This window comes from Caenorhabditis remanei, chromosome I (assembly GCF_010183535.1).
Source record: "Caenorhabditis remanei strain PX506 chromosome I, whole genome shotgun sequence".
Classification (NCBI taxonomy): Eukaryota; Metazoa; Nematoda; class Chromadorea; order Rhabditida; family Rhabditidae; genus Caenorhabditis; species Caenorhabditis remanei.
In genome coordinates this window covers 13,731,866-13,754,504 of record NC_071328.1, presented here as the reverse complement: position 1 = coordinate 13,754,504, position 22,639 = coordinate 13,731,866, and the positions used below count along the sequence as shown (strand labels likewise).

Below are 22,639 nucleotides of genomic sequence, written 5' to 3'. Positions count from 1 at the left end.
GCTCGCCATTTTTATTTCAAATTTTATTTTGTTTTTTCTACAAATTTTACAATTCAAATTCATTTATTTATGAAAAAAACCCGTGAAATCACAAAAATATATAAATTCAGAGATTCTTCTTAACTTTTCTGACAAGTTTAACCGGAAGTTTCGAGAATAAAAATCGCAAAGCAACATAAGAAACAGATCCGAGAAGGAAATATGATACAATGAGTGCTGCATAAACGTCAATAAAATTTCTGGCGATGAAGTGAAGACTGCGACCATGGGGATCCATTTTTGGGAATGGGCCGAATCTGAAAAATTTTAAATTTTAAAACAATTTTCGGGTTTCTGTGAAAAATGGTGTGGGTTGATGGGCTGATTTCAAAAATTATAGTCATTTTCTACAAAAAATTCGGAAATTTTAAAAAGTAACCTTTTTACTTCAAAAATAGTCAGAATTCCAAAATTTTTCGATTTTCGAAGCAAAAAATCTTTTTTTCACGAAAAATGGTATTGATTTTCGGAATCAGCGGGTTTATAAGCTCCGCCCACTTTCGCAACTTTTGTCCGCGCCACTCAAAAAACATTGAACATCGTTGTTATTGAAGCAAGCGGCAAAACTGCAAAAAAGTGGGCGGAGCCTAATTTTTTGCAGATCTGGGAGTGAGTACTAAAATCAACCAACCGCGATCCGCTGAAATTAGCGAAAAGTTTAGCGCTAAATTCAAAATAAATTTTTTATTCAAAAATTTTAATTTTTTTTCGAAAAACTGACTCAAAAAGTGGTCGATCACGCTGCGTATCAAAATGCCGCATCGAAGCAGCAAATTGGAAAAATTAAAATTAAACATTTGAATTTCCCTCCAAGTCTAGTGGAGCGTGTTTTATTTCAGAAAGAATTCTCAATAGAGCGCACTTCCACACCTCGCCAAAAACTCGGTATGTTTCACCACCAAATCCTTTGGTTGATGTGGTTGATTCTCCAAAATATCCGCCAAGTGCCGGGCGTTCCTTTTGTATTTCTCATCATACAGTATGGAGTGTACGGCGTTTTTCAAAACATCGAAATCGCCTAAATCATTTTTCCAAACGAATATGGCGCCGTGGTGTCTGGAGAGCATATTTGCATTTCTGACTTGGTCACCGAATATCGGTACCATAACGGCTGGTTTTCCACAGTGAGCCAATTCATTGGTGGATCCAAGACCTCCATGAGTCAAGAACGCCGTGAGACGGGCGTCATTCAGAAGGGCGGTCTGGGGGACCCATTTAGAGAATACCACATTTTCAAGGTGTCCAGCGAATGCGGTATCATTCGTTTCGTATTTCCAGATAAAAGTGACATCCGGTTGGGAGGCGATCACTTTTATCAAATTCTCCCGCCATTCCAATGGCATTTGGGAGGATTTAACCATTGAACCGAAGGAAATTAGCATATTGAGTGGTCTCTGGTCTAGTATTTCATTCCAATGATCATCCAACTTTGTTGATTTTATCTTGTCCATATTCACTGAAATCCCACCGATTGGAATGGTCTTCTGAATCACTGGCCGAGGGAAATCGAGATATGGATTGGAATTTGTGAAGAATAGCGAAGCGGCTGGCAGGAGTTCCCTCCAGTCTGGAATATCTGATCCCAGATATTTTTGATAGATTTCGGTTTCCTTGTCGAACATTTTATCCATAGTTTTCTTGGTTTCTTTCGAGAATCTGTAGTTTTTGTATCTCTCGCTAAGAGTCATCTGGTCGCCGCTTTGGGAGGAGAGCGCTGGAAAATTGGGCTATTTTTTTTCTGAATTTGAGTTTAAATAGAAAAGAATACTATATTCGTATTCAGCTTGTCGAGAGCTTTCAGAAAAGTATAATCATGCCCACATTCCGTTTCAATCGGATCTCCCCACGAGATAACGGTATGCGCCATTAAATGGGTTACTGTAGTTTTCGTGGCGGGACCCCATTGGAACGGAATGTGGGCATGATTATACTTTTCTGAAAGCTCTCAACGAGCTAAATACTATTATGAACATGAAAAAGGAAGAAAATTAGGTAGGATCGAGAAATTTTCAATTTTTAGCTTAAAGTTGCAATTTTTCGAGAAGGAAAAGTTTTTCCGGAAAAAATGAGGAAATATTCGCATTCAACTCATCGAGAGCTTTCAGGAAAGTATAATCAAGCCTATGTTCTGTGGTCACGAAATTACGGTATGCGCCTTTAAACGGGAGTACTGTAGTTTTCGTGGTGGGACCCAACTGGAACGGAATGTGGGCATGATTATACTTTTCTGAAAGCTCTCCATGAGCTGAATACGAATATGATCGAAAAAATGAAAATTTTGTGCATTTTGGGTGTTTTCGTGATAATTGAACCTATTAGGTTTCCTAAAATACTCACACGGCACATAACTATGCTCCTCGGGTTCTCCAATATCCGGAAGAAGGAAATCATATAACGAACACGACGATGCCAGAATCGTCTTCTCGATTCCCAATTTCTTAAAGAATCCCAGTCCACAAACGGACAATGGCTCTAGAATAGCCACATCGAAGTTTCTTGTCCTCATCAATTCAAAAACTTCCGTGTTGCGAAGAAAATTGGCGCATGATGATTCCATGATTCGATTGAACCATGAGAACATCTGAAAATAAGAAAATAAGAGACGTAGATCAAATTGATAAGGGCAAGAAAACCGGATTTTCTGAAAACTGACCTCTTCGAAATTTGGTTCATGGGTGTCTAGCGTCCACATCGCATCCATGTGATCGTCGACAACGAGTGTCTCTTTTGACATTATTTCGTCTTGCTGAAAATGAGAAATCAATCGGCTATCTCACTGAGTTTTCAGTTTTCAGCCCTGAAATTTACATTTCTGAAATCAGCGTTTCAAGACGGTTCGAATGGTTATAAATATGACCAATTTTGAAAGAGGGAGACGCAGAGAAGTTAGAGTGTCTGATTTCTCTGCGTCTCTCCCTTCCACTTGCTCTATGTTTAAAGGCGCATATCTGAAAAGTGGGCGGAGCTATCAAAAAGTTGTCAACTACAAAAATGATCAACAGTAAATTTTGCACATTGTATCAGTTGACAACTTTTTTCAAGCTCCTCGCACTTTTGAGATATGCGCTTTTAATTATGACAGCAACGCTAGAATACGTGGTCTGGCGCGCCTACGGCGCAAAAGTGTCCTGGTGTGCCTGCGGCGCTAGAATGCTTATCAATGACAGTATTGGGTGCCTGCGGCGCTAGAATCGTTTTATAGAATCTCCTGGGGCGCCTTCGGCGCAAAAATGGTTGCATTGATAGTAAGGGAGAGAGGAGAGGGTGTTGTCGAAACAGCTGTCTTTAAAGGGAAATATCTCAAAAGTGGGCGGAGCTCTCAAAAAGCTGTCAACTACAAAAATGATCTACAGGAAATTCTACACATTTTTGTTGTTGACAACTTTTTGATAGCTTCGCCCACTTTTGAGATATGCGCCTTTAAAGTTGGAAATTTGAAAAAGTTAAAGAAAAAGTCATTTTTAACTCCAAAATGTGATTTTTACATCAAAATAACCGAAAAATTCCATTTCTGACGTTAAAAACTATTCAAAACTCAGTTTTTCATGTCGGAAACCACATTTTTAGCAAAAACCAAGATTGGCCGAGTAGTTGTTGGTCAAGGTGCACTATGAGAATGGGTACCAGGGTTCGATCCCGCTTGTGGTCAATTTTTTGATTTTTTTACTTTTTGTTTTATTTTATGCTGTGGATGAAATCTAGAGCTACATTTTTGTAGTTGAGAACTTTTTCTAGCTCCGCCCACTTTTGAGATATGTCCCTTTAAAAAAGTTTTTTGATTTTTTAAAAAAAAATCGCAAAAACCTACTATACCTCAATGAATTTTTAGTTTTTAGTTTTCAGCTTTCAAATTTATATTTTTTAAATCAGCGTTTTAAGACGGTCCTAATAAGAGATGTAGAGACGCAGAGAAGTCAGACTGTCTCGTTTCTCTGCGTCTCTCCGCGCCCTCCTCTTGCTGCTTTGCCGCTACCTTTGAGTCCTCATATCTCAAAAACCCGATTAGCTATCAAAAAGTTAGCAACTACAAAAATGATCTACATAAAATTCTGCACATCTTTGTAGTTTACAACTTTTTTCAAGCTCCTCCCACTTTTGAGATATCCCCCTTACCTCCACTATCACCACATCCGTCGTCACCTTCACCCCCAATTGATTCTTCCTTGCTTCATCAGCCACCGGAATGAGGAATGTCTGGAATTTTCAGAATTCTAGATTCCTGGGTGTTTTTTTTTTCGGTAGATCACAAACCACATTATGCCCCGCCTCCGTGAGTGTATCCGCTAAATGAGCCATAAAATTCATATGACTTCCACCGAAAGCTGGGGATAATACGAGGACATTTATAGCGTAAATAGGAGCGATTAGAAATAAAAAGAGGAAATTTTTGAACATTTTTTTGGCTGTCTGATAGTGAACTTTAACTTGATATCAGTTATATATCATTTTCGGTCCAAGCCCCGCCCACAATGTACCCAAATGGACAAAAGGGGGGGGGAGGGGGGCGATTCCCTCTTCTTCTTCAAAAAACAAATAGAAGACGTTCTTCTGAAAAGTGAAATTGTAGTTACTGTAGTGTTAATAATCATCAAGTCACAACATTTTATGACGGAACATAATCGTCTAATTATCACGTGATAGCAAGGGGGGACTGGGTGATTAAGCTAAATGAATTGCCTAGGATGATCGAAATGACGCAAGAAAATGACTTAATTGGGTAATTGTGTTTTTCTGAGAAACAAAAAGCATTTTGAAAATGTCAATTTTTGAGTTAAAATCGAAAATAATGACCATATTTATGTTCAGCACGTTGAGAGCTTTAAGAAAAGTATAATCACGCCCATATTCTGAGTCAATCGGGCCTCACCACGAGATTACGGTATGCGCCTTTAAACGGGGTACTGTAGTTTTCGTGGCGGGACCCCATTGGAACGGAATATTGGCATGATTATACTTTTATGAACGCTCTCGACGAGTTGAAAATGAATAAGAACATGAGAAGGGAAGACAATTAGGTAGGATCGAGAAATTTCCGTTTTCTGTTCCGCCGGTGAAGATACCGGACGTTTCGCAACCGGACTTATTTTATCCAGAAGTGTCATCCGGTTGCGAAATGTTTGTTTGTCCGGTTGCGAAACGTCCGGTTGCCAAATGTCCAGTATTTTTACCGGCAGAACACATTGCTAACGAGCGAAGTTCCCCATGTTTCCTCTTGTGTCATGTCTAACGGGGTACTGTAGTTTTCGTGGTGAGACCGCCGCAAATATTGGTTTTTTTGAGAAACCGCTATTTTACACTTAGATAGATTTTTTTTCTCAGTTTCCGTGTCTATAATTCATTTCAGCTCGTAAAGAGCTTTCAGAAAAGTATAGTCATGCCTATACTCAGAAGGAATTGGGTCTCGCCACGAAATTACGATATGCGCCTTTAAACTGGGGTACTGTAGTTTTCGTGGCGGGACCCAACTGAAACGGAATGTGGGCATGATTATACTTTTCTGAAAGCTCTCGACAAGCTGATCACGACTGTCTAAATAGTTTTTGATAAAAATTAGATCTCCAAGAAATTTGTCCACTAGACAAGTTGTCTCATAAGTACATACAGTCTGTCAACATGTTTGTCCTTTCTCTTGCAAGATTTTTACAATCTAATTTTCCAAATATTATCATAGACTGTACATACTTCTGCCCTGTCTAGACTTCTAAAAAATGCCTTTTTTATTATCTTTCCTTTTCAAATTCATAACATTTTCACATGAATTCCCCGCGGGTCTTACATATATGTAGTCTTCGTGTCCTCATTTCTCTCTCTCTTACGATATCATCATCATCTTTGCAACGGAAACTAACTTTTGATTGATCACTCTCTCTCATTCTGGTTTACGTGTTTTGTGTAGGCGAATGTTGTGTGTGTTTTGTGGTTGTGGTGGGAGGTGATCTTTGAGAGGAAATATAGTGATTTTTTGATCTCATTGATCTTGTAAACATTGGAAATTGGTAGAAAATTTATAAATCTTGGCTAACATAGCAATTTCGAGTTAATTATGAATCTCACAATAAATAAGGGTCCCAAATATCAGAATTGTCAGCTAGAAAAAAAAACGTGAATTTTGGTAAGAAATTGACTTTTTTGATACAAAAAAAACGATTTTCAGTAGAAAAATGAGATTTTCAGCCATTTCAGCCATTCATTTTCTGAAAATTACGACAGTTTCAGAGAATTCTCAAGTACATAATGTGGAATTTCTGTTCGAAAATTTTTTCTGAAAATCTGTTTGTCTGCATCAGAAAAGCTATAATTTCTGACCAAAATTCACGTTTTCTGGCTCATTTGATAGAGAATTTAATTTTTTACCATTCTGATGAACTGGATCTTTTTTCATCCATTGCAACCTCTGAAAACATAAAAATACTGGATTTCCAGTGCAAAAAAATGGAAAAACCTTGAAAAAATGCTCCGCCCGCGAATTTTCAGCCATCTCAGCCTATACTGTCACATATTCTGGTAGATCACAACCAGGGCAACATTTTTGTAATTGACAACTTTTTCTAGCTCCGCCCACTTTTGAGATATGCGCCTTTAAAATTTGCTTGAGCTTTTTTTAAAAGACGCATATCTCATATAATGGGCGGAGCTGTCAATAAGTTGTCAACTACAAAAATGTAGCCCTCATTTTGATCTACAAAACCAAATAGATCAAAAATCCGGAAAATCTAAAATTCAAAGAAATTGACACAAAGTGGAGTCGAACCCTGGTACCGTGTATTCTCATAGTTCTCACCTTAACCAACAACTACTCGGCCATTCTCAGATTTTGACAAAAATCAGTTGTCTGACACGGAAAATACAGTTTTAAGGCAATTTTAAAGTCAAAAATCGTCTTTTTACGGTCATTTCGATGTAAAAATCACATTCCAGCAGTAAAAATGACTGAAGCTCCACTAATTTCAGGATTTTTAAACTTTGAAGGCGCATATCTCAAAAGTGGGCGGTGCTATCAAAAAGTTGTCAACTACGAAAATGGAGCTTTCTATTTGATCTACACAAATCACAATTTATTTACTCTCAAGCTTCTAAGCATTCAAAGTTCTCTTCAATGACATCACTGCAGTCGGGGATGCCAGATTTGTGGTGCTTGCATTACTCGGTAATTTCGGAAGCGTCTCTTTTGATTCTTTTGACTCTTTCAAATCTTTCGGATCCTTAGGAATTGCAGTCAAGACCGGAGTAGTGGTCTCTTGAGTGTCCTTCAACGTGAATTTCACCTCATTCCGTAGAACTGTCGCCGCATATTGTTTTCCCAGTGATGAGTCATTTCTCCTGTGAGACAAGTTCAAATTTTTCGAAAATGACAAGTGCTTTCCAAAAAATGATGTTATATTCGAATTCAGCTAGACGAGAGCTTTCAGAAAAGTATAATCATGACCACATTCCGTTAGCATCGAGATTACGGTATGCGCCTTTAAACAGGGGTACTGTAGTTTTCGTGGTGGGACCCAATTGGAACGAAATGAGGGCATGATTATACTTTTCTGAAAGCTCTCGACGAGTTGATTACGAATATCATAATCAATTTTAATTTGAAAAAACCTAATTAGCTACATAGAAAACAACTCACTGCGCTGTCTTATAATCCTCCGGTGTGATAACTTGGGAGACCAGGAGTCCATTGGAAAGTGCACATTTTGGTCTACAAAACGTAGATTTTTGATCTACACACCGAAATAATGTAACTCACGTAAAAATCTGGTCAAAAAACGAGTGAGCCAAAAGTTTAGGGCCGTGAAGTCTCTCACGGGGCCGATATCGGAGGATCTCTCCGAGGAAGTTTGCCCATTCATCGCTGACGTTTCCGAGGACCTGTGTTTGAAATATTTTACATTTTTCAAGGTTTTTATTGTACATCAAAACCAGGGCTACATTTTTGTAGTTGACTGCTTTTTGATTACTCCGCCCACTTTTGAGATATGCGCCCCTTAAAGATTGCCTATAGACAATCTTTAAAGACGCATATCTCAAAAGTGGGCGGAGCTATCAAAAAGCAGCCAACTGCAAAAATGTAGCCCTGGTTTTGATCTACAAGACCAAACAAATCAAAAAACGGAAAAATCTAAAATTCAGAGAATTTGACCAAAAGGTGGAGTCGAACCCAGGTACCTATTCTCATAGTTCTCACCTTATCCAACAACTACTCGGCCAATTTCAGATTTTGACAAAAATCAGTTTTCTGACATGCAAAACATAGTTTAGAGGTAATTTTAATGTCGAAAATCGCTTTTTTACAGTCATTTTGATGGAAAAATTACGTTTGAGCGATGAAAATGGCTTTAGAGGTTTTTTAAACTTTAAAGGCGCATATCCTAAAAGTGGGCGGAGCTATTAAAAAGTTGTCAACAACAAAATTGTGCAGAATTTTACGAAGATCATTTTGCTAATTGATAATTTTTTAATTGCACTGTCAGCTATCGAGATACAAGCCATCAAATGTAACAAGTCAGAGGCGAGAGGGTGGAGAGAGGGCGGAGACGCAGAGAAACGAGAATTTCTCGCTTCTCTGCGTCTCTCGTTTTTGTTTTTGGAACATTTACACTTAGATTTTCAGAAAGACAGTAAATAAATTTTACCATTTTTCAAACAAAAAAAAACTAACAAATTTTGATTCTCAAAATGAAAAGTTTTTGAAAAAATTCCAAAAAATTTTTCCACAAAAAGCTACTATCTCAATAAATTTCCAGTTTTCAGCGTTCAAATGGATATTTCTGAAATCAGCGTTTCAAGACAGTCCAAATAAAAGGAGAAAAGACGCAGAGAAGCCAGACAGTCTCGTTTCTCTGCGTCTCTCCCTCATTTTTTCTCTCGAGCGGATAGCTACCATATTTAAAGGCGCGTATCTCAAAAGTGGGCGGAGCTTTCAAAAAGTTGTCAACTACAAAAATGATCTATATAAAATTCTGTACATTTTCATAGTTGACAACTTTTTGATATCTTATCACGTTTTTGAGATATACGCTTTTAAAGACAGGAGGCTCTCTGCCTGCGGCTACCTAGTGGGCGGAGCTATCGAAAAGTTGTCAACTACAAAAATGTAGTCCTAGATTTGATCTACAAAACCGTATAAATTTCTACATTTAAATCAACAAACCTCCTTAAATCCGATAACTTTCACATCAGAAATCGGATCGATAACCTTCGCCACTTTCATATAATCATGATCTCTCGATGAGGGCAGTCCGATAGCCTGAGCAATCAATTTGAGCATCATATCTCTCGATCCGCCGGGAAATAATACTTTTCCCTTCATCATTTCCCCAACACAGCATCCGGCACTCCACACATCAACCATCCAATAGTACTCTTTTGACTCCAGAAGCAATTCGGGCGGTCTATAGAATCGAGTGACTTGATATGACGTCGATAGACTTCCATGTTGCACTATTTTCGCACTTCCGAAATCCGCAATCTTCAGAATTCCCTTGTCGATATCGATTAGCAGGTTGACTGGTTTGATGTCACGGTGGACTATCATGTGCTGGAAATTTTTCAAAATTTAGTTTTATCGGGTTTTAAAACTGATAATCGCATTCAGCTTGTTGAGAGCTTTCAGAAAAGTATAATCATTACTATATTCTCAGAGAATTGGGTCCCACCACGAAAACTATAGTACCCCGTTTAAAGGCGCATACCGTAATTTCCAGGCGAAACCCAACTTGCACTGAATACATGCATGATTATACTTTTCTGAAAGGTCTCGATGAGTTAAATACAAATATGAACTAGAAAACTGGGTACGATTGAGAAAGTTTCAATTTTTACCCAAAAATTAAAAATTTTCAAGAAGTACAAGTTTTTCCCAAAAAATGATGTGATATTCAAATTCAGCTAGACGAGAGCTTTCAGAAAAGTATAATCATGACTATTTTCTGAGCGAATCGGGTCCCACCACGATATTACGGTATGCGCCTTTAAACGGGGTACTGTAGTGTTAGTGGTGGGACCCAACTGGAGCGGAATGCGGACATGATTATACTTTTCTGAAAGCTCTCAACGAGCTAAAAACGAATATGAACTAGAAAACTGGGTACGATCGAGAAGTTTTCAATTTTTCCCAAAAAATTAAAAATTTTCGAGAAGTACAAGTTTTTCCCAAAAAATGATGTCATATTCAAATTTAGCTTGTTGAGAGCTTTCAGAAAAGTATAATCATGACCACATTCTGTTCCAGTTGGGTCCTGCCACGAAAACTACAGTACGTTCACGAGATTACGGTATGCGCCTTTAAACGAGGGTACTGCAGTTTTCGTGGTGAGACCCAATTTGCTCAGAATATGGTCATGATTATACTTTCCTAAACCGTCTCGACGAGCTGAACACGTATATTTTATTTATTTTCAATTTAAAGAAAAAATTCAGAAAAAAAGAACTGACTAACCATCTGCAAATACCGTATCCCTTCGAACAGTTGCCACGTGTAAACCTTCATTTCGATTTCTCCAAGACGTGTTTTCTTGAGAATGTTCTGGAGTGTGAATGGCATGAATCCAAAGACATACGACTCGCAGAACTGGAATTTTCAGATTTTTCCTGGTTTCAAAACGTCCCGCCCGTTTCGAAACGTACCGCTTTCGTCAACTCGTGTCCCTGTCCACTGGTCGTTGTCTTCGAAAATGCGAATAGCATCTGAACTATATTTTTGTGTGGTTTTCTTCGGATTCCCGACAGGAAAAGGAGCTCAAAGTTGCGTTCGGGAGTTTCTGAAATTCCAAAATTTGACTGAAAATCTTAAAATCAAAAAAAATTACTCGGCCACGTCTTTTTAATCGCAATCTCTTGTTCCGTGCCAGGTGATACCAGGGTTCCTCTGAAAATGGGGTTTTTTAAGGATATTGGGACGCTTTGAAACGTTCTGTAAGACATTTCAAAACCGAGACATTTGGAAACTGGGACGTTTCGAAACTTGTCGTAAAACACTTCGTAACTAAGGCACTTTAAAATTAGGACGTTTTAAAACTTTGAAATTTTTGACGTTTAGGAACTGGGATACTCCGAAACCGAGACAATTCGAAACTGGACTGGGACATTTTGAAACTGTGAAATTTTGAAACCTAGATATTTCCAACTGAATCACTGTGATATTTTAAAACTTGTCGTAAAACACTTCGTAACTATGTCACTTTAAAATTAGAACGTTTGGAAACCAAGACAATTTGAAACTGGGACATTTTGAAACTAAGACAGTTCGGAACTTGCCGTAAATCACTTTGTAACTAAGTCAATTCGAAACTGGGGCGTTTTGAAACTGAGTCACTTCGAAACTAAGACAATTCAAAACTATGACAAGTAAAAGCGAAACACTTTGAAACTAAGACAGTTCTGAACCAAGACGGACTTTTTTAAGGACGTTTTGAAACCAAAACACTTCGAAATTATGAAATGTTTTGAAACGTGCGGTAAGACATTTCAAAACCGAGACGTTTTGACACTAGGACATTTCGAAACTGAGTGACTTTGAAATTACGACGTTTCGGAACTGCGACGTTTTGAAACTGTGACATTTTGAAACCGAGACATTTCAAAACCGAGACCTTCGTTTTCAAACATCCTTCTATACTTTGTTTCGAAACTTATCAGTTTCAAAACGTCCCTACTTCAAACCAAATTTGAAAAAATCTATCGATACCGATAAACATTACTGAAAACACCCCACGCATGAAGTCTCAAATTGGCGATCTGCATGCTGACACGTTGTTGGGATGGTAGTTCATAACCGATCTGCGAAATCAATCGATAATTTATTTATTTTTGTGTCTCTACAGTATCTCACCTGAAATACAATTCCCTTATTCTCATCCTCGTTCATTTTGTAATTTCAAATTTTAGAAATGAATTTTTTTCTAAAAAAAAGTTTTCCAAGAAATTTGTTTTTCCTCTAATTCCTTGAACTTTACGTGTCCCTCTACCAGATTCTTATCACTATTTTACTGATCTCCGATCAGTTTCATACAAATTTTATTTCGATTTACACAAAACAATGAGTTTGCCGCCCGAACAACTACAAGATGTCATGAATTACTGTGAGTTTTTGGGGCGCACCCGTAATTCCCGAGTACGGGAGCATAACGGCCAAGTTTGAAATAAAAATTATAATTAAAATAATATACGTGAGACCCGCAAAACACTTTTCGAATACTTTTTTTCATTTCCAAGAATTTTGGATGATAGACAATGTTTCCCGATACCAAACCTGAGTTTTAAGATCATAAAATTCATAACTAAACAAATTCAAGCAGCATTATTTTCTCATAATCGATTCACTGGTTTGCTCAGTTATCCCGTTGTTACATTTGAAGCAAAATTTTGAGCGAGCAATTATTGAGTTCACTAAATTGAAGTATACAAATAGATAAAAAAGAGAGTAGGAGGGAAGAGAAAGCTTCCGAGGGTCCCTATTTAAAGATGATCGCTACTTCCGGGGGTCGTCAGCCAAGAGGCGGGGCGAGAGCAAGCTCCAGGGTTTCCTTGTTTTAAGGTAATCACTACTTCCAGGGTGCTGAGCCTAGGGGCGGAGCGAGAGCAAGCTTCTGGGCGTCCCTGTTTTAAGGTAATCACTACTTCCAGGGTGCTGAGCCTAGGGGCGGAGCGAGAGCAAGCTCCAGGGTTTCCTGTTTTAAGGTAATCACTACTTCCAGGGTGCTGAGCTTAGGGGCGGGGCGAGAGCAAGCTCCAGGGTGTCCATGTTTTAAGGTAATCGCTACTTCCAGGGTCCTAACCCAAGGCGCGGGGTGAGAGCAAGCTTCTGGGCGTCTTCGTTGGAATTCACATTCCGTGGCAAGCAGAATAATTGGTAATGAACAAGAAAGTGGGAAACACGCGGTGAAAAAAACCTCACTGGCCTCACGTGGTCTACAAAATTCAGAAAAATTAATGTGGCCTTTATGCTCCCGTACTCAGGAAATACAGAGAGGCGTTTTTGGGCAATTTTCAAGTTTTTTTTTCAGTTTTATTCGGTTTGAGGCTGATATTCGTATTCAGCTCGTCGAGAGCATTCAGCAAAGTAATCATGACCATATTCCGTTCCATTTGGGTCCCACCACGAAATTACGGTATGCGCCTTTAAACGAGGGTACTGTAGTTTTCGTGGTGGGACCTAATTCGCTCAGAATATGGGTATGATTATACTTTTCTAAAAGCTCTTGGAAAGTTGATTACGAATATGAACATGAAAATAGAAGAAAACTGGGTAGAATCGAGAAATTTCTAAATTTGAAATTTTACGAGAAAGACAAGTTTTTCTTTAAAAATGATGTCATTTTCCAGTTCTGCTCGTCGAGACCTTTCAGAAATGTATAATCATGCCCACATTCCGTTTCCCTTGGGTCCCACCACAAAAACTACAGTACCCTTGTTTAAAGGCGCATACCGTAATCTCGTGACGAGACCCGATTGGAACCGAATGTGGGCATGAATATACTTTTCTGTAAGCGCTCGACAAGCTGAATATAAGTATTGTGTTCATTTTTAATTTAAACCGAACAACAATTATTCCAGTGTGCCTCGCCGCAACCGCCTCAATCACCGGTGCCATCGTCTCCATCGGATGTACCGCCGGCCATCGGGAGACCCTTCGAGCCCGATCGAGAAAACGGTCAAAGAATCGAAGTGACAAAGGACAGAAATCGAGCTCTAGACGACGAAAGAAATTGAGAAAAGTTAATGGGGAGAAGAGTCAAAAGAGCAAAAAGAACCAGAAGAGTAAGAAGAGTAAACGAGGAAAAAGTAGCACGAAAAGTGAGAGACCGGTTAGTAAGGATGCGGATAGGAAGAGTTCAAGTCAAAAATCAATGAAGAAGAACAAGATCTCACGGAGCAAGAGTAGATCCGGCTCACGTGAAGAGGGAAGTGGGCGGAGTCTGAGCAAGAAGAATAGCCAGCGTAGCAGTAATGATAAGACACCGATGGGAGGGAGCAAGAAAGGTTCAAGCTCTCGTGAGAAGAGCAACAAGGAAGGAAGCTCACGGAGCAAGAAATCTGGATCCGGAAGATCTAGGAAAAGTGATAGAGACAAAAAGAAGGGAAGCAGCAGCTCGAGAGGTGTTGGAGGAGCGGTGCCATTGGATAAGAAGAAGTCGAGTAGTCGACGAGAGACGGAGGATGGAGGGTCGAGAAAGTCGAGGTAGGCCAGTGGTGGGGATAGAGCGTGTTTGCTGACAGGTTACTGGGAGATTTTCCCGATACAAACAGTTGCGATAGAGCGCACTTGCTTGCAGATTGTTGCAGGAAATTTGTTAGAGCGATAGAGCGCATTTGCAGACAAACTAGACATGGGAGCTTAGAGGTGGCGCGGTCGTGTCACGTGAAACTTTTCTTGGAGCAAGATTTTGAAGCATCGTTGGAGCTTCTTCTAGCACCATACAGTGACAATTTTCAACTGTGAAATCTGCAAAATCAACAAATCTACTAATCAACTTTGGCCGGTGCACATCTGTCGTATTTGCTTTTTTTTAAGCAACATTAGACGCACCATAAAGAAGAAAATATAATTTGTTTTGGCAGTATGAAACTGACAGCTGTAAGAACAAGTTTATTAGTTGTATTGGTGGTATAACAACAATAGAGGCGCATAGTTTATTCAGATGGAGTCACAGACATTTCAATACTTTGAACGTTAGTTTTTATAGTTGCCTTCTTGGATCCATCATCAGTTTGGATAACCGTCCCGGCTAATTCCCTCAAATTCATTCCCAAAATCGTCGTTCCATTTTTTGAAATGTTTTGACTCTGGATCTTCAGATATTCTAGATTCGGTAACCCTCCAGTCATCCAATTCTTGAGTATCACATCCAAATCCTTGTTTCCCAAATGAGACTCGTCGAGTATAATTGTAGTGCAAGTGCAGTCCAAAAGAGTTTCAAGAGTAAACCAATTGCACATGATACACATGATATTAATTTTCTGTGGCCATGAAGTGAAAACTGGTCTGAAACCAGGATCCAAACTTGACGAGATGGTAAGATCCTCGACCAGTCCAAGTTTGTTGGATATCTGGTTCCACAACAAGTTGTCGCCTTTTGATCCTTTAAGGTGTATAGTGAGCGTCTTGAATTCCATTTGTAGATCAAACAACAATGAAATTGTTGATTGATATAAATCACTATCGTAGTCACGATTTGTTGAAATCTTGCATTCAAAAATCTTCAAGATATGCCGTAAAACAGACAAAGATCCTTCTCGAGGCTTCTCCCAGAATGTTGTGATTCTTATACGGCAGGAGGTGCCAGGTACAGTACGCCCTTCAATTCGATACTGTTGCATATCTGGATCGTTGCTCATTCCGAAATGTGGATGAATGGAGATTTCAAATTTATCTTTGTCAGTTTCAGAGCGAACTTTGATGTTTTGATTTAACATGTCCAGATAGACCATAACTCTTTGAGAGTAGAAACGAGCATTATTGAATTGAGCGGAGACTTTTTTGGAGCAGAGAGAGAGTTTGATTCTGGAAATACGAGAGGAAATTAGTCAAGTTATGTTAGATAGATATACTCATACTTGTCAACGGGCCGAAACGGGCCGTCACGGGCCGGCTCGTAACTCGCGTCAAAATGAATATTATGAGCTGAAAAATATACCAAAATGTAGATCTCGACGAGTTCTATGTCCGTGACCTACTACGGGCCGGATGGCTATTCGTTAATGTGCCGCGGGCCGGGAAAAAGAGCCAAAAAACGCGAAAATGGCCAAAAAAGCCATTCTAGCCCGGCCCGCGGCACATTAACGAAAAGCCATCCGGCCCGTAGTAGGCCACGGAGATAGAACTCGTCGAGATCTACATTTAGGTATATTTTTCAGCTCATAATATTCATTTTGACGCGAGTTACGAGCCGGCCCGTGCCGGCCCGTTTCGGCCCGTGCCGGCCCGTTTCGGCCCGTTGACAAGTATGGATATACTCACTTTTCTCCAATACTCAATGATTTGAATACCTCACACAGGACCAATCGAGGAAGACGGAGGAGGGGAAATGGGGAAGACATTGGGCCAGAGATAGAAGAACGCGATGGGGGATAAGAAATAGGGAGAAATGGCTTTATATTGATTTCGTGAGGTTGAAAAACATGAACGCGCCGCAACCGCTACGCAGTGGACCGTGGGAAAGTCTGGTCACTTATTTCCCAATAAGATGAGACGGAGGATTAGAACTGTGCAAATAGAAAGTGTGAATGAATTCGTGGCGAGACCACACCACAGTCGTATGGGAAGAATAACAGATCGTCCCCCGTCGCTTCGTTTTATTTCCAATACGACATTTTGTATTAGCACGACACTCTTCTTACAACCGCGCTCTACCGAAACCGAAGATAATTGTGTGCGAAATTGAGAGACTCAGAGATAAAGAGACAAGAGGATTTCGGTGGAGCGCAGTTGTGAGAACTGTGCGGAGATAATAGTAAGAATTTGCACTGCTAAAGCGTCAGCAATCCGTTGGGTAAGTTGGAAGCGCAGGTGCCGTGGATCAGAGTTGCATGGAATTCCGACTTCCGAGTTCCTACTTCCGTCATTCTATAACTGTGTAATTTACGAAAAGTAGATTTTGCAAAAATACATTGCAAAATGGTCTAAAAAGACAGAAAACATATTTTTCTTCAGCCGGAAACTAATTTTCACTGATTTTCTCGAATTTTATGTTCTTTCTTTTAGAGTTTTCGAATATTTGCGAAAAAATCTAATTCCGACTTTCGACTTCCGACTTCCGGTTAAGGAAATTCACTTCTGACTTCCGGATAAGTCATTTTCACTTTCATGCAGCTCTGCCGTGGATCACATATCACCGGAATCTAGCTAGTGGCAAAAAAAAAAACGCTCTCCAGCTAAATCATACAATCCCTATGTCAGACGCCGCTGTCGCTAATCACGGACTTTCAGAAGCAACAAAGACCTGAGCAAGAAGAAGAGCTCCAGAAGCAATAAGAGTGGAAAGTCGCCGTCTCGTAAGAAGAGCGACAAGGACTTGAACCGTAAGAAGAGCAATCGAAGCAATAAGGAAAGGACTCCGAGTAAGAAGGGAAGCTCACGGAATGTTGTTGCTGGAGGAATTGTACCATTGGATAAGAAGAAGTCGAGAAGTCGACGGGAGACGGAGGATGGATCGAGAAAGTCAGGGTAGGTGTCAAAATGGAGGCGAAGAGGTGGCGGAGCGGTTGCGATGCGCATCTGTGTGTGTTGAGATAGTGCCAGGCGACTCACTAGGAAGAATTGGCTGAAACTTTGCTGACAATAAGTTTTCGGACTTTTTCAGACACATTTTCCTTGAAAATGCGCAGAGTTTTGCAGATTTTGAACAGTGTCATGTGATAGAGCCTATGTTAAAGCTGTGTAGTGGTCGTGACGCGGTTTTTTTTTCGCGTGTGCTATATAAACCACCCTCTGACAGCAGCCATCCCTGATACAATCCAATGAGCATGCAGATGTTTCCCTACTTCTCTAATTTCAGCAGCAATAACCGTAAGAAGAGCAATCGAAGCAATAAGGAAATGACGCCGAGTAAGAAGGGAAGCTCACGGAATGTTGTTGCTGGAGGAATGGTACCGTTGGATAAGAAGAAATCGAGAAGTCGTCGAGAGGAGGCGGATGGATCGAGAAAGTCGAGGTAGGTGTCAAAACGGAGCAGTTTTGACGGAGCGGTTTTGCGATGCATTTTTTCTCAATAGCTCTCTTCGTCTACGGCTCTGACTAGGAAAGGTCACCCGGGTGACTGTGGAGTTATGGGACGTGATTTATACCATTGGAAAGCTGACAAATTCAAATATGTGTTCAGTTTTTCCTCTCAAGGCCTGATATTCGAGAAAGGCACAACCACTTGTTGGTTCAAATCCAGCCGACCGCTATGTTTTTGGAGAGTTCCGACCGTTTCTCCAGTACGCATGTAAGAAGTCTGGATACAGAGATCAGTATGCAACTGAGCTAAAATTCACGACGCCAGCGGAGTACTGTATGGTTGAAGCCACAACTTATATTTCCGGATGCGGTTAAGAAGTGCGCTCGCTGCCAAAATTAAGTCTGTTTTGACCAGGTTGTGCCTTGACCACGCGCTGCCGACTATTTTCGTACCTCAAAATGGTAATGACTTTTTAGGGGTCGAAATATTGTCCTCGGTTTTCTCGAATACCAGGTCACAAGGGCTACAATTGAATATAAATTTGAAATCAGCATTTCTTCCAGCTTTCTAATGATATAGGTGCGCTTTACCGCTGATTATTCTGATAGAGTCCCCCTTCCCCCGATAGAAGTCAAACAGCCCCTACCTCTATGATTTCAGCAGCAACAAGGACTTGAATCGGAAAAAGAGCAATCGGAGCAATAAGGAAAGGACGCCGAGTAAGAAGGGTAGCTCACGAAATGTTGTTGCTGGAGGAGCGGCGGTACCGTTGGATAAGAAAAAGTCGAGAAGTCGTCGAGACGAGGATGAGGATGGCCAGAGACGGTCGAGGTAAGTTTTGATCAGAGCAACGCTAAACGATGCTCCGATATCCCACCCCTCTCCTTTCCAGAAAAGACGAAAGTGATCGAAGAAGCCGTAAGGAAGAGGAAGAGGGTTCCCGACGTAAACGATCAGAAGAGGAGGGATCTCGGAAATCAGTTGCAGGTGTGGTTCCACTGGAGAAAAAGAAGAGTTCGAAGAGCAATCGATCTAGTTCCAAGGATAGAAGAGAGGAGGAGCCGAGGTAAGGCTTAGGGGTGGCTGCACCCATTCTTAGTAGCTCAGGGGGAGAGGCGGAGTCTGACCTAAAAGGATGCGAGGAGGAGTGTGAGATCTGACGAGTCTGACTTAAAAAGTGGTCGATTAAGCTGCCTATCGAAACTAATACAGAGTCGAAGAGCACTTATTGAATTCCACTGCGTAGCGACTCAACACAACACATGTCTGATACGTAAAGCGATAGAGCGCAATGATACATGCTCCCTCACTGCGTAGCGACTCTCGAATCATAGAATATTCCAGAACCCGCCGCTCCACCGACCAAACCAACGATTTGGAAAGAAAAAAGAGCAATCGGAGCCAAAAAGAGCCGCTGAGCAAGAAGAAAAGTTCGAGAAAAAATGATGAGGAGAGTAAGAAATCCCAGAAAGACAACTTGAACAAGAAAAAGAGCTCACGGAGCAACAAAGTCAGTTCTTCTTCTCGTGGTGCTCAAAGTGACAGAGGATCCACAAAAGGGAGCTCAAGTAGTGGTGGAATGAGTAAGCTGAGAGCCGATGCGTTGAAGAGAATGGAGCCGAAACCGTTGGTGGTGAGTTTTAGAAATTTATATAGTTGTGTAGATCAAATCTAGCTCTCCATTTTTATAATTGACAACGTTTTGATAGCTCCGCCCACTGTTGAGATATGTGCCTTTAAAGATGGAGGGTGAGAGTATTAAAGAGCGCAGACTTTAAAGGCGCATATCTATATAGTGGGCGGAGCTGTCAAAAAGTTGTCAACTAACAAAATGATTTACATAAAATTTTGCACATTTTCGTAATTGACAACTTTTTGATAACTCCGCCCACTTTTGAGATAAGCGCCTTTAAAGATAGAGAAGGTGGGTGAGAGTGGCGAAAGGGCGGAGAGACGCACAGACGCAGGGAAAAGAGAGTGTCTGGCTTCTCTGCGTCTCTCGTTTTGCTTTTTTTTAAAACATTTATCAATAAAATTTCAGAAAAACAGTAATTTCTCATCAATTCAATCAAAAAAAACCATCAAATTTCGTTTTCAGAAATTTTCCGAAAAATGTAAAAAAAATTTTCACCTTTTTTTACAAAAAAAACTACTATATCTAAAGAAATCTCTAGTTTTCAGCGTTCAAATTTATATTTTTGAAATCAGCGTTTTAAGACGGTCGGAATAAAGGAGGAGAAACGCAGAGAAGCTAGACAGCCTCGTTTCTCTGCGTCTCTCCCCCAATGTCTCTCTCGTTCTCAGCTTGCCATCTTTAAAAGCGCATATCTCAAAAACTAAAACATCTAATAAAAAGTTTTTAACTACAAAAATTATCTGCAGAAAATTTTGCATATTTTACTAGTTGACAACTTTTCCATAACTCCGCCCACTTTTCAGATACGCACTTTCGGAGGGGGTAGAGGAGAGAGGGCGTGCAGAGAAGACAGACACTCTCGTTTCTCTGCGTCTCCCTTCTCGGCCAATCTCAGATTTTGCCGAAAATCTGTTTTCTGACATGGAAAACATAGTTTTGATAGAATTTTGATGTTAAAAATTGCTTTTTTACGGTCATTTTGATGTAAAAACCACGTTTCAGCGATAAAAATGGCTTGAGGGGGTTTTCAGCTTTGAAGGCGCATATCTCAAGAGTGGGCGGAGCTATCAAAAAGTTGTCAACTACAAAAATGTAGCCCCGGAATTTTTCTACATTTTCATATTTATTTCACAAGCGTTTCCAGTCCCCCAACGCCAACTCGGACCGATTCACTTGCAACGAGGAGGGATGTCGTAAAGGTCAATGCTCGAAAGACGCTCGTCACTCCCAATCCGTCAGACGTTCCGTCTCTCAGAGATCCTTGAGAGCCGCTAAAGAAAAACGAGGGACCAAAACTGAAAAAGAAGACACCCCAATCAAAAAGACCCCTTCTGCGAAGTCCCTCCCACTAGTCACGCCCCCAAAGGAGCCCACTGAAGCTCCGCCCCCTCCTCCACCGACTCGATCGATTTATTTGGACACTGGAAAATCGACATACGGAGAGCTCACGAAGCCATCGACACCTGTCGACACGAAATCTGTATACTTTCCGGCGGCGACCACGCCCCCTCCACCGCCAGCTCCACCAGCTCCAGCCCCATTGACTCCCAAAAAATCGAATAAATCGATAAAAGCCACAAAAATCGAGAAGCCAGAGAAGGAGATCAAAAAAGTTGTGGCGTCCAAAAAATCTATTAAATCTGCGAGACCCGCTCGTCAGAAGGATCAGAAGCCAACGACGCCATCGAAGACTCCGTCGAAACGGGCGGTCGAGAGTTCACGCCAGAAATCGAAGAAGCCCGTCAATTCGGCTAGAAAATCCAAAAATGAATCGCAGAGGAAAAAAGTGGCAAAAAAATAGCAGGTAACAAACGCGCTCTATCGAATACTAACTTTTCGAAATTTTCAGATCTCAAAACTCTTCATCTTCTGATCTTCTTCTCTGAATTTTAAAGTGACCGTCGTGACAATGAATATGTTTTTCTGTCTGCATGTCTACCACCTACGATATCATATGCGCTTGTTAATAGAGGAGGAGAGACGCAGAGAAACTAGACAGCCTCGTTTCTCTGCGTCTCTCCCCCAATGTCTCTCTCGTTCTCAACTTGCCATCTTTGAAAGCGCATATCTCAAAAACTAAAAAAGCTAATAAAAAGTTTTCAACTACAAAAATTATCAACAGAAAATTTTGCACATTTTACTAGTTGACAACTTTTCGATAGCTCCGCCCACTTTTGAGATATGCGCCTTTAAAGCTAGAAGAAGAGGGTGAGTTTTTGATACCGTAGACTTGAAAGGTGCATATCTCAAAAGTGGGTGGAGCTACCAAAAAGTTATTAACTATCAAAGTGTGCAGAATTTTATGTAGATCATTTTTTTGATTAAGAACTTTTTAATTGCACTGTTAGCTACCAAGATACACGTCATCAAAAGATATGTATCAAAAGACTTGAGTTCGGGACGCGATTCTAAACGCTAGACTTAAACTTACACAATCTATTCTATCGAACAATTATTTATTATGTACAACGATTATATTGAAAATATTTGAATAATATATAGAACATAGAATGAGGGAAATAGGAGTGGTACACAGGCTTGGTCGGGAAAAACTTTTCGGGAAATCGGGAACCCGAAAAATTTCCCGAAACATTTTTTCGGGAAAACGGGTTTCCGGTTTTTTTCCCGACTTTTTTTTTCGGGAAAATCGGGAATTTTTCGAGAAATTCGAGAATGTTTGAAAACGAACAATTAATGACTCAAAAATGCGTATTTTTCCACATTTTTTATTTTCATCATCAATGCTAGCAATAAAAACTTATTCAATAACAAAAAGTTCGTTTGTTGTGGTTGGAACCCCATCAATCTCCCGTTTTGCTGAAGATACATCTCTCAGCGCTCAATAACTTTTCATTATCAAAACAGTTTTTGGCGACGAGAACATACGTTCTGCTTCTGAATTCGTTGCTGGAGAGCTCAAATACTCATGATAAATACGGGAAAGAGACAGAAATGATGAAAATTTTAGCAAAAAAAGCGATAAAAAAATTGTTCCCGATTTTCCCGGAATTTTTCGGGAAATTTCTCGTCGGGAAAAAATTCCCGACTTTTTTTTCGGGAAATTTCTCGTCGGGAAAATCGGGAAATCGAGTATCCCGATTTCCCGACCTCGACCAACTCAGGTATTTTTGGGCCACTTTGCCCACGAAATGGGCCATGTGGCCCACCAAATGGGCAGTATGGCCCGCCCTACGCGGGCCATCATGCCCATATTCTGGGCCACATGGCCCATTTCGTGGGCAAAGTGCCGAAATTCGGTTCAACGCGCAGCATTCAGCTCCCTTTTTTCTTTCCCATTAATCACAATAATTAA

General features: G+C 40.4%; 4 protein-coding genes across 4 annotated transcripts; 1 reads left to right on the top strand and 3 right to left on the bottom strand.

Annotated features, from left to right (window-relative positions):
* Positions 1 to 106: 106 nt before the first annotated feature.
* GCK72_003044 (uncharacterized protein) lies at positions 107 to 4,434 on the bottom strand (the record flags this gene model as incomplete). The annotated part of the gene is made up of 6 exons (XM_053723773.1): positions 107 to 296; positions 910 to 1,753; positions 2,377 to 2,620; positions 2,693 to 2,785; positions 4,153 to 4,233; positions 4,291 to 4,434. 6 exons carry the CDS (start codon positions 4,432 to 4,434, stop codon positions 107 to 109), a joined length of 1,596 nt encoding a protein of 531 aa, XP_053592418.1.
* A 2,678-nt stretch (positions 4,435 to 7,112) lies between these two features.
* GCK72_003043 (uncharacterized protein) lies at positions 7,113 to 11,896 on the bottom strand (the record flags this gene model as incomplete). Its single annotated transcript, XM_003091785.2, has 9 exons — positions 7,113 to 7,359; positions 7,658 to 7,729; positions 7,778 to 7,899; positions 9,182 to 9,568; positions 10,469 to 10,600; positions 10,657 to 10,790; positions 10,839 to 10,897; positions 11,717 to 11,808; positions 11,861 to 11,896. 9 exons carry the CDS (start codon positions 11,894 to 11,896, stop codon positions 7,113 to 7,115), a joined length of 1,281 nt encoding a protein of 426 aa, XP_003091833.2.
* Positions 11,897 to 12,067: 171 nt separating this feature from the next.
* Positions 12,068 to 21,127, top strand: GCK72_003041 (uncharacterized protein; the record flags this gene model as incomplete). The annotated part of the gene is made up of 8 exons (XM_053723772.1): positions 12,068 to 12,110; positions 13,585 to 14,209; positions 16,958 to 17,194; positions 17,526 to 17,681; positions 18,351 to 18,521; positions 18,583 to 18,756; positions 19,035 to 19,323; positions 20,471 to 21,127. 8 exons carry the CDS (start codon positions 12,068 to 12,070, stop codon positions 21,125 to 21,127), a joined length of 2,352 nt encoding a protein of 783 aa, XP_053592417.1.
* On the bottom strand, positions 14,662 to 16,068 carry GCK72_003042 (uncharacterized protein; the record flags this gene model as incomplete). The annotated part of the gene is made up of 2 exons (XM_003091790.2): positions 14,662 to 15,532; positions 15,989 to 16,068. 2 exons carry the CDS (start codon positions 16,066 to 16,068, stop codon positions 14,662 to 14,664), a joined length of 951 nt encoding a protein of 316 aa, XP_003091838.2.
* Positions 21,128 to 22,639: the final 1,512 nt, after the last annotated feature.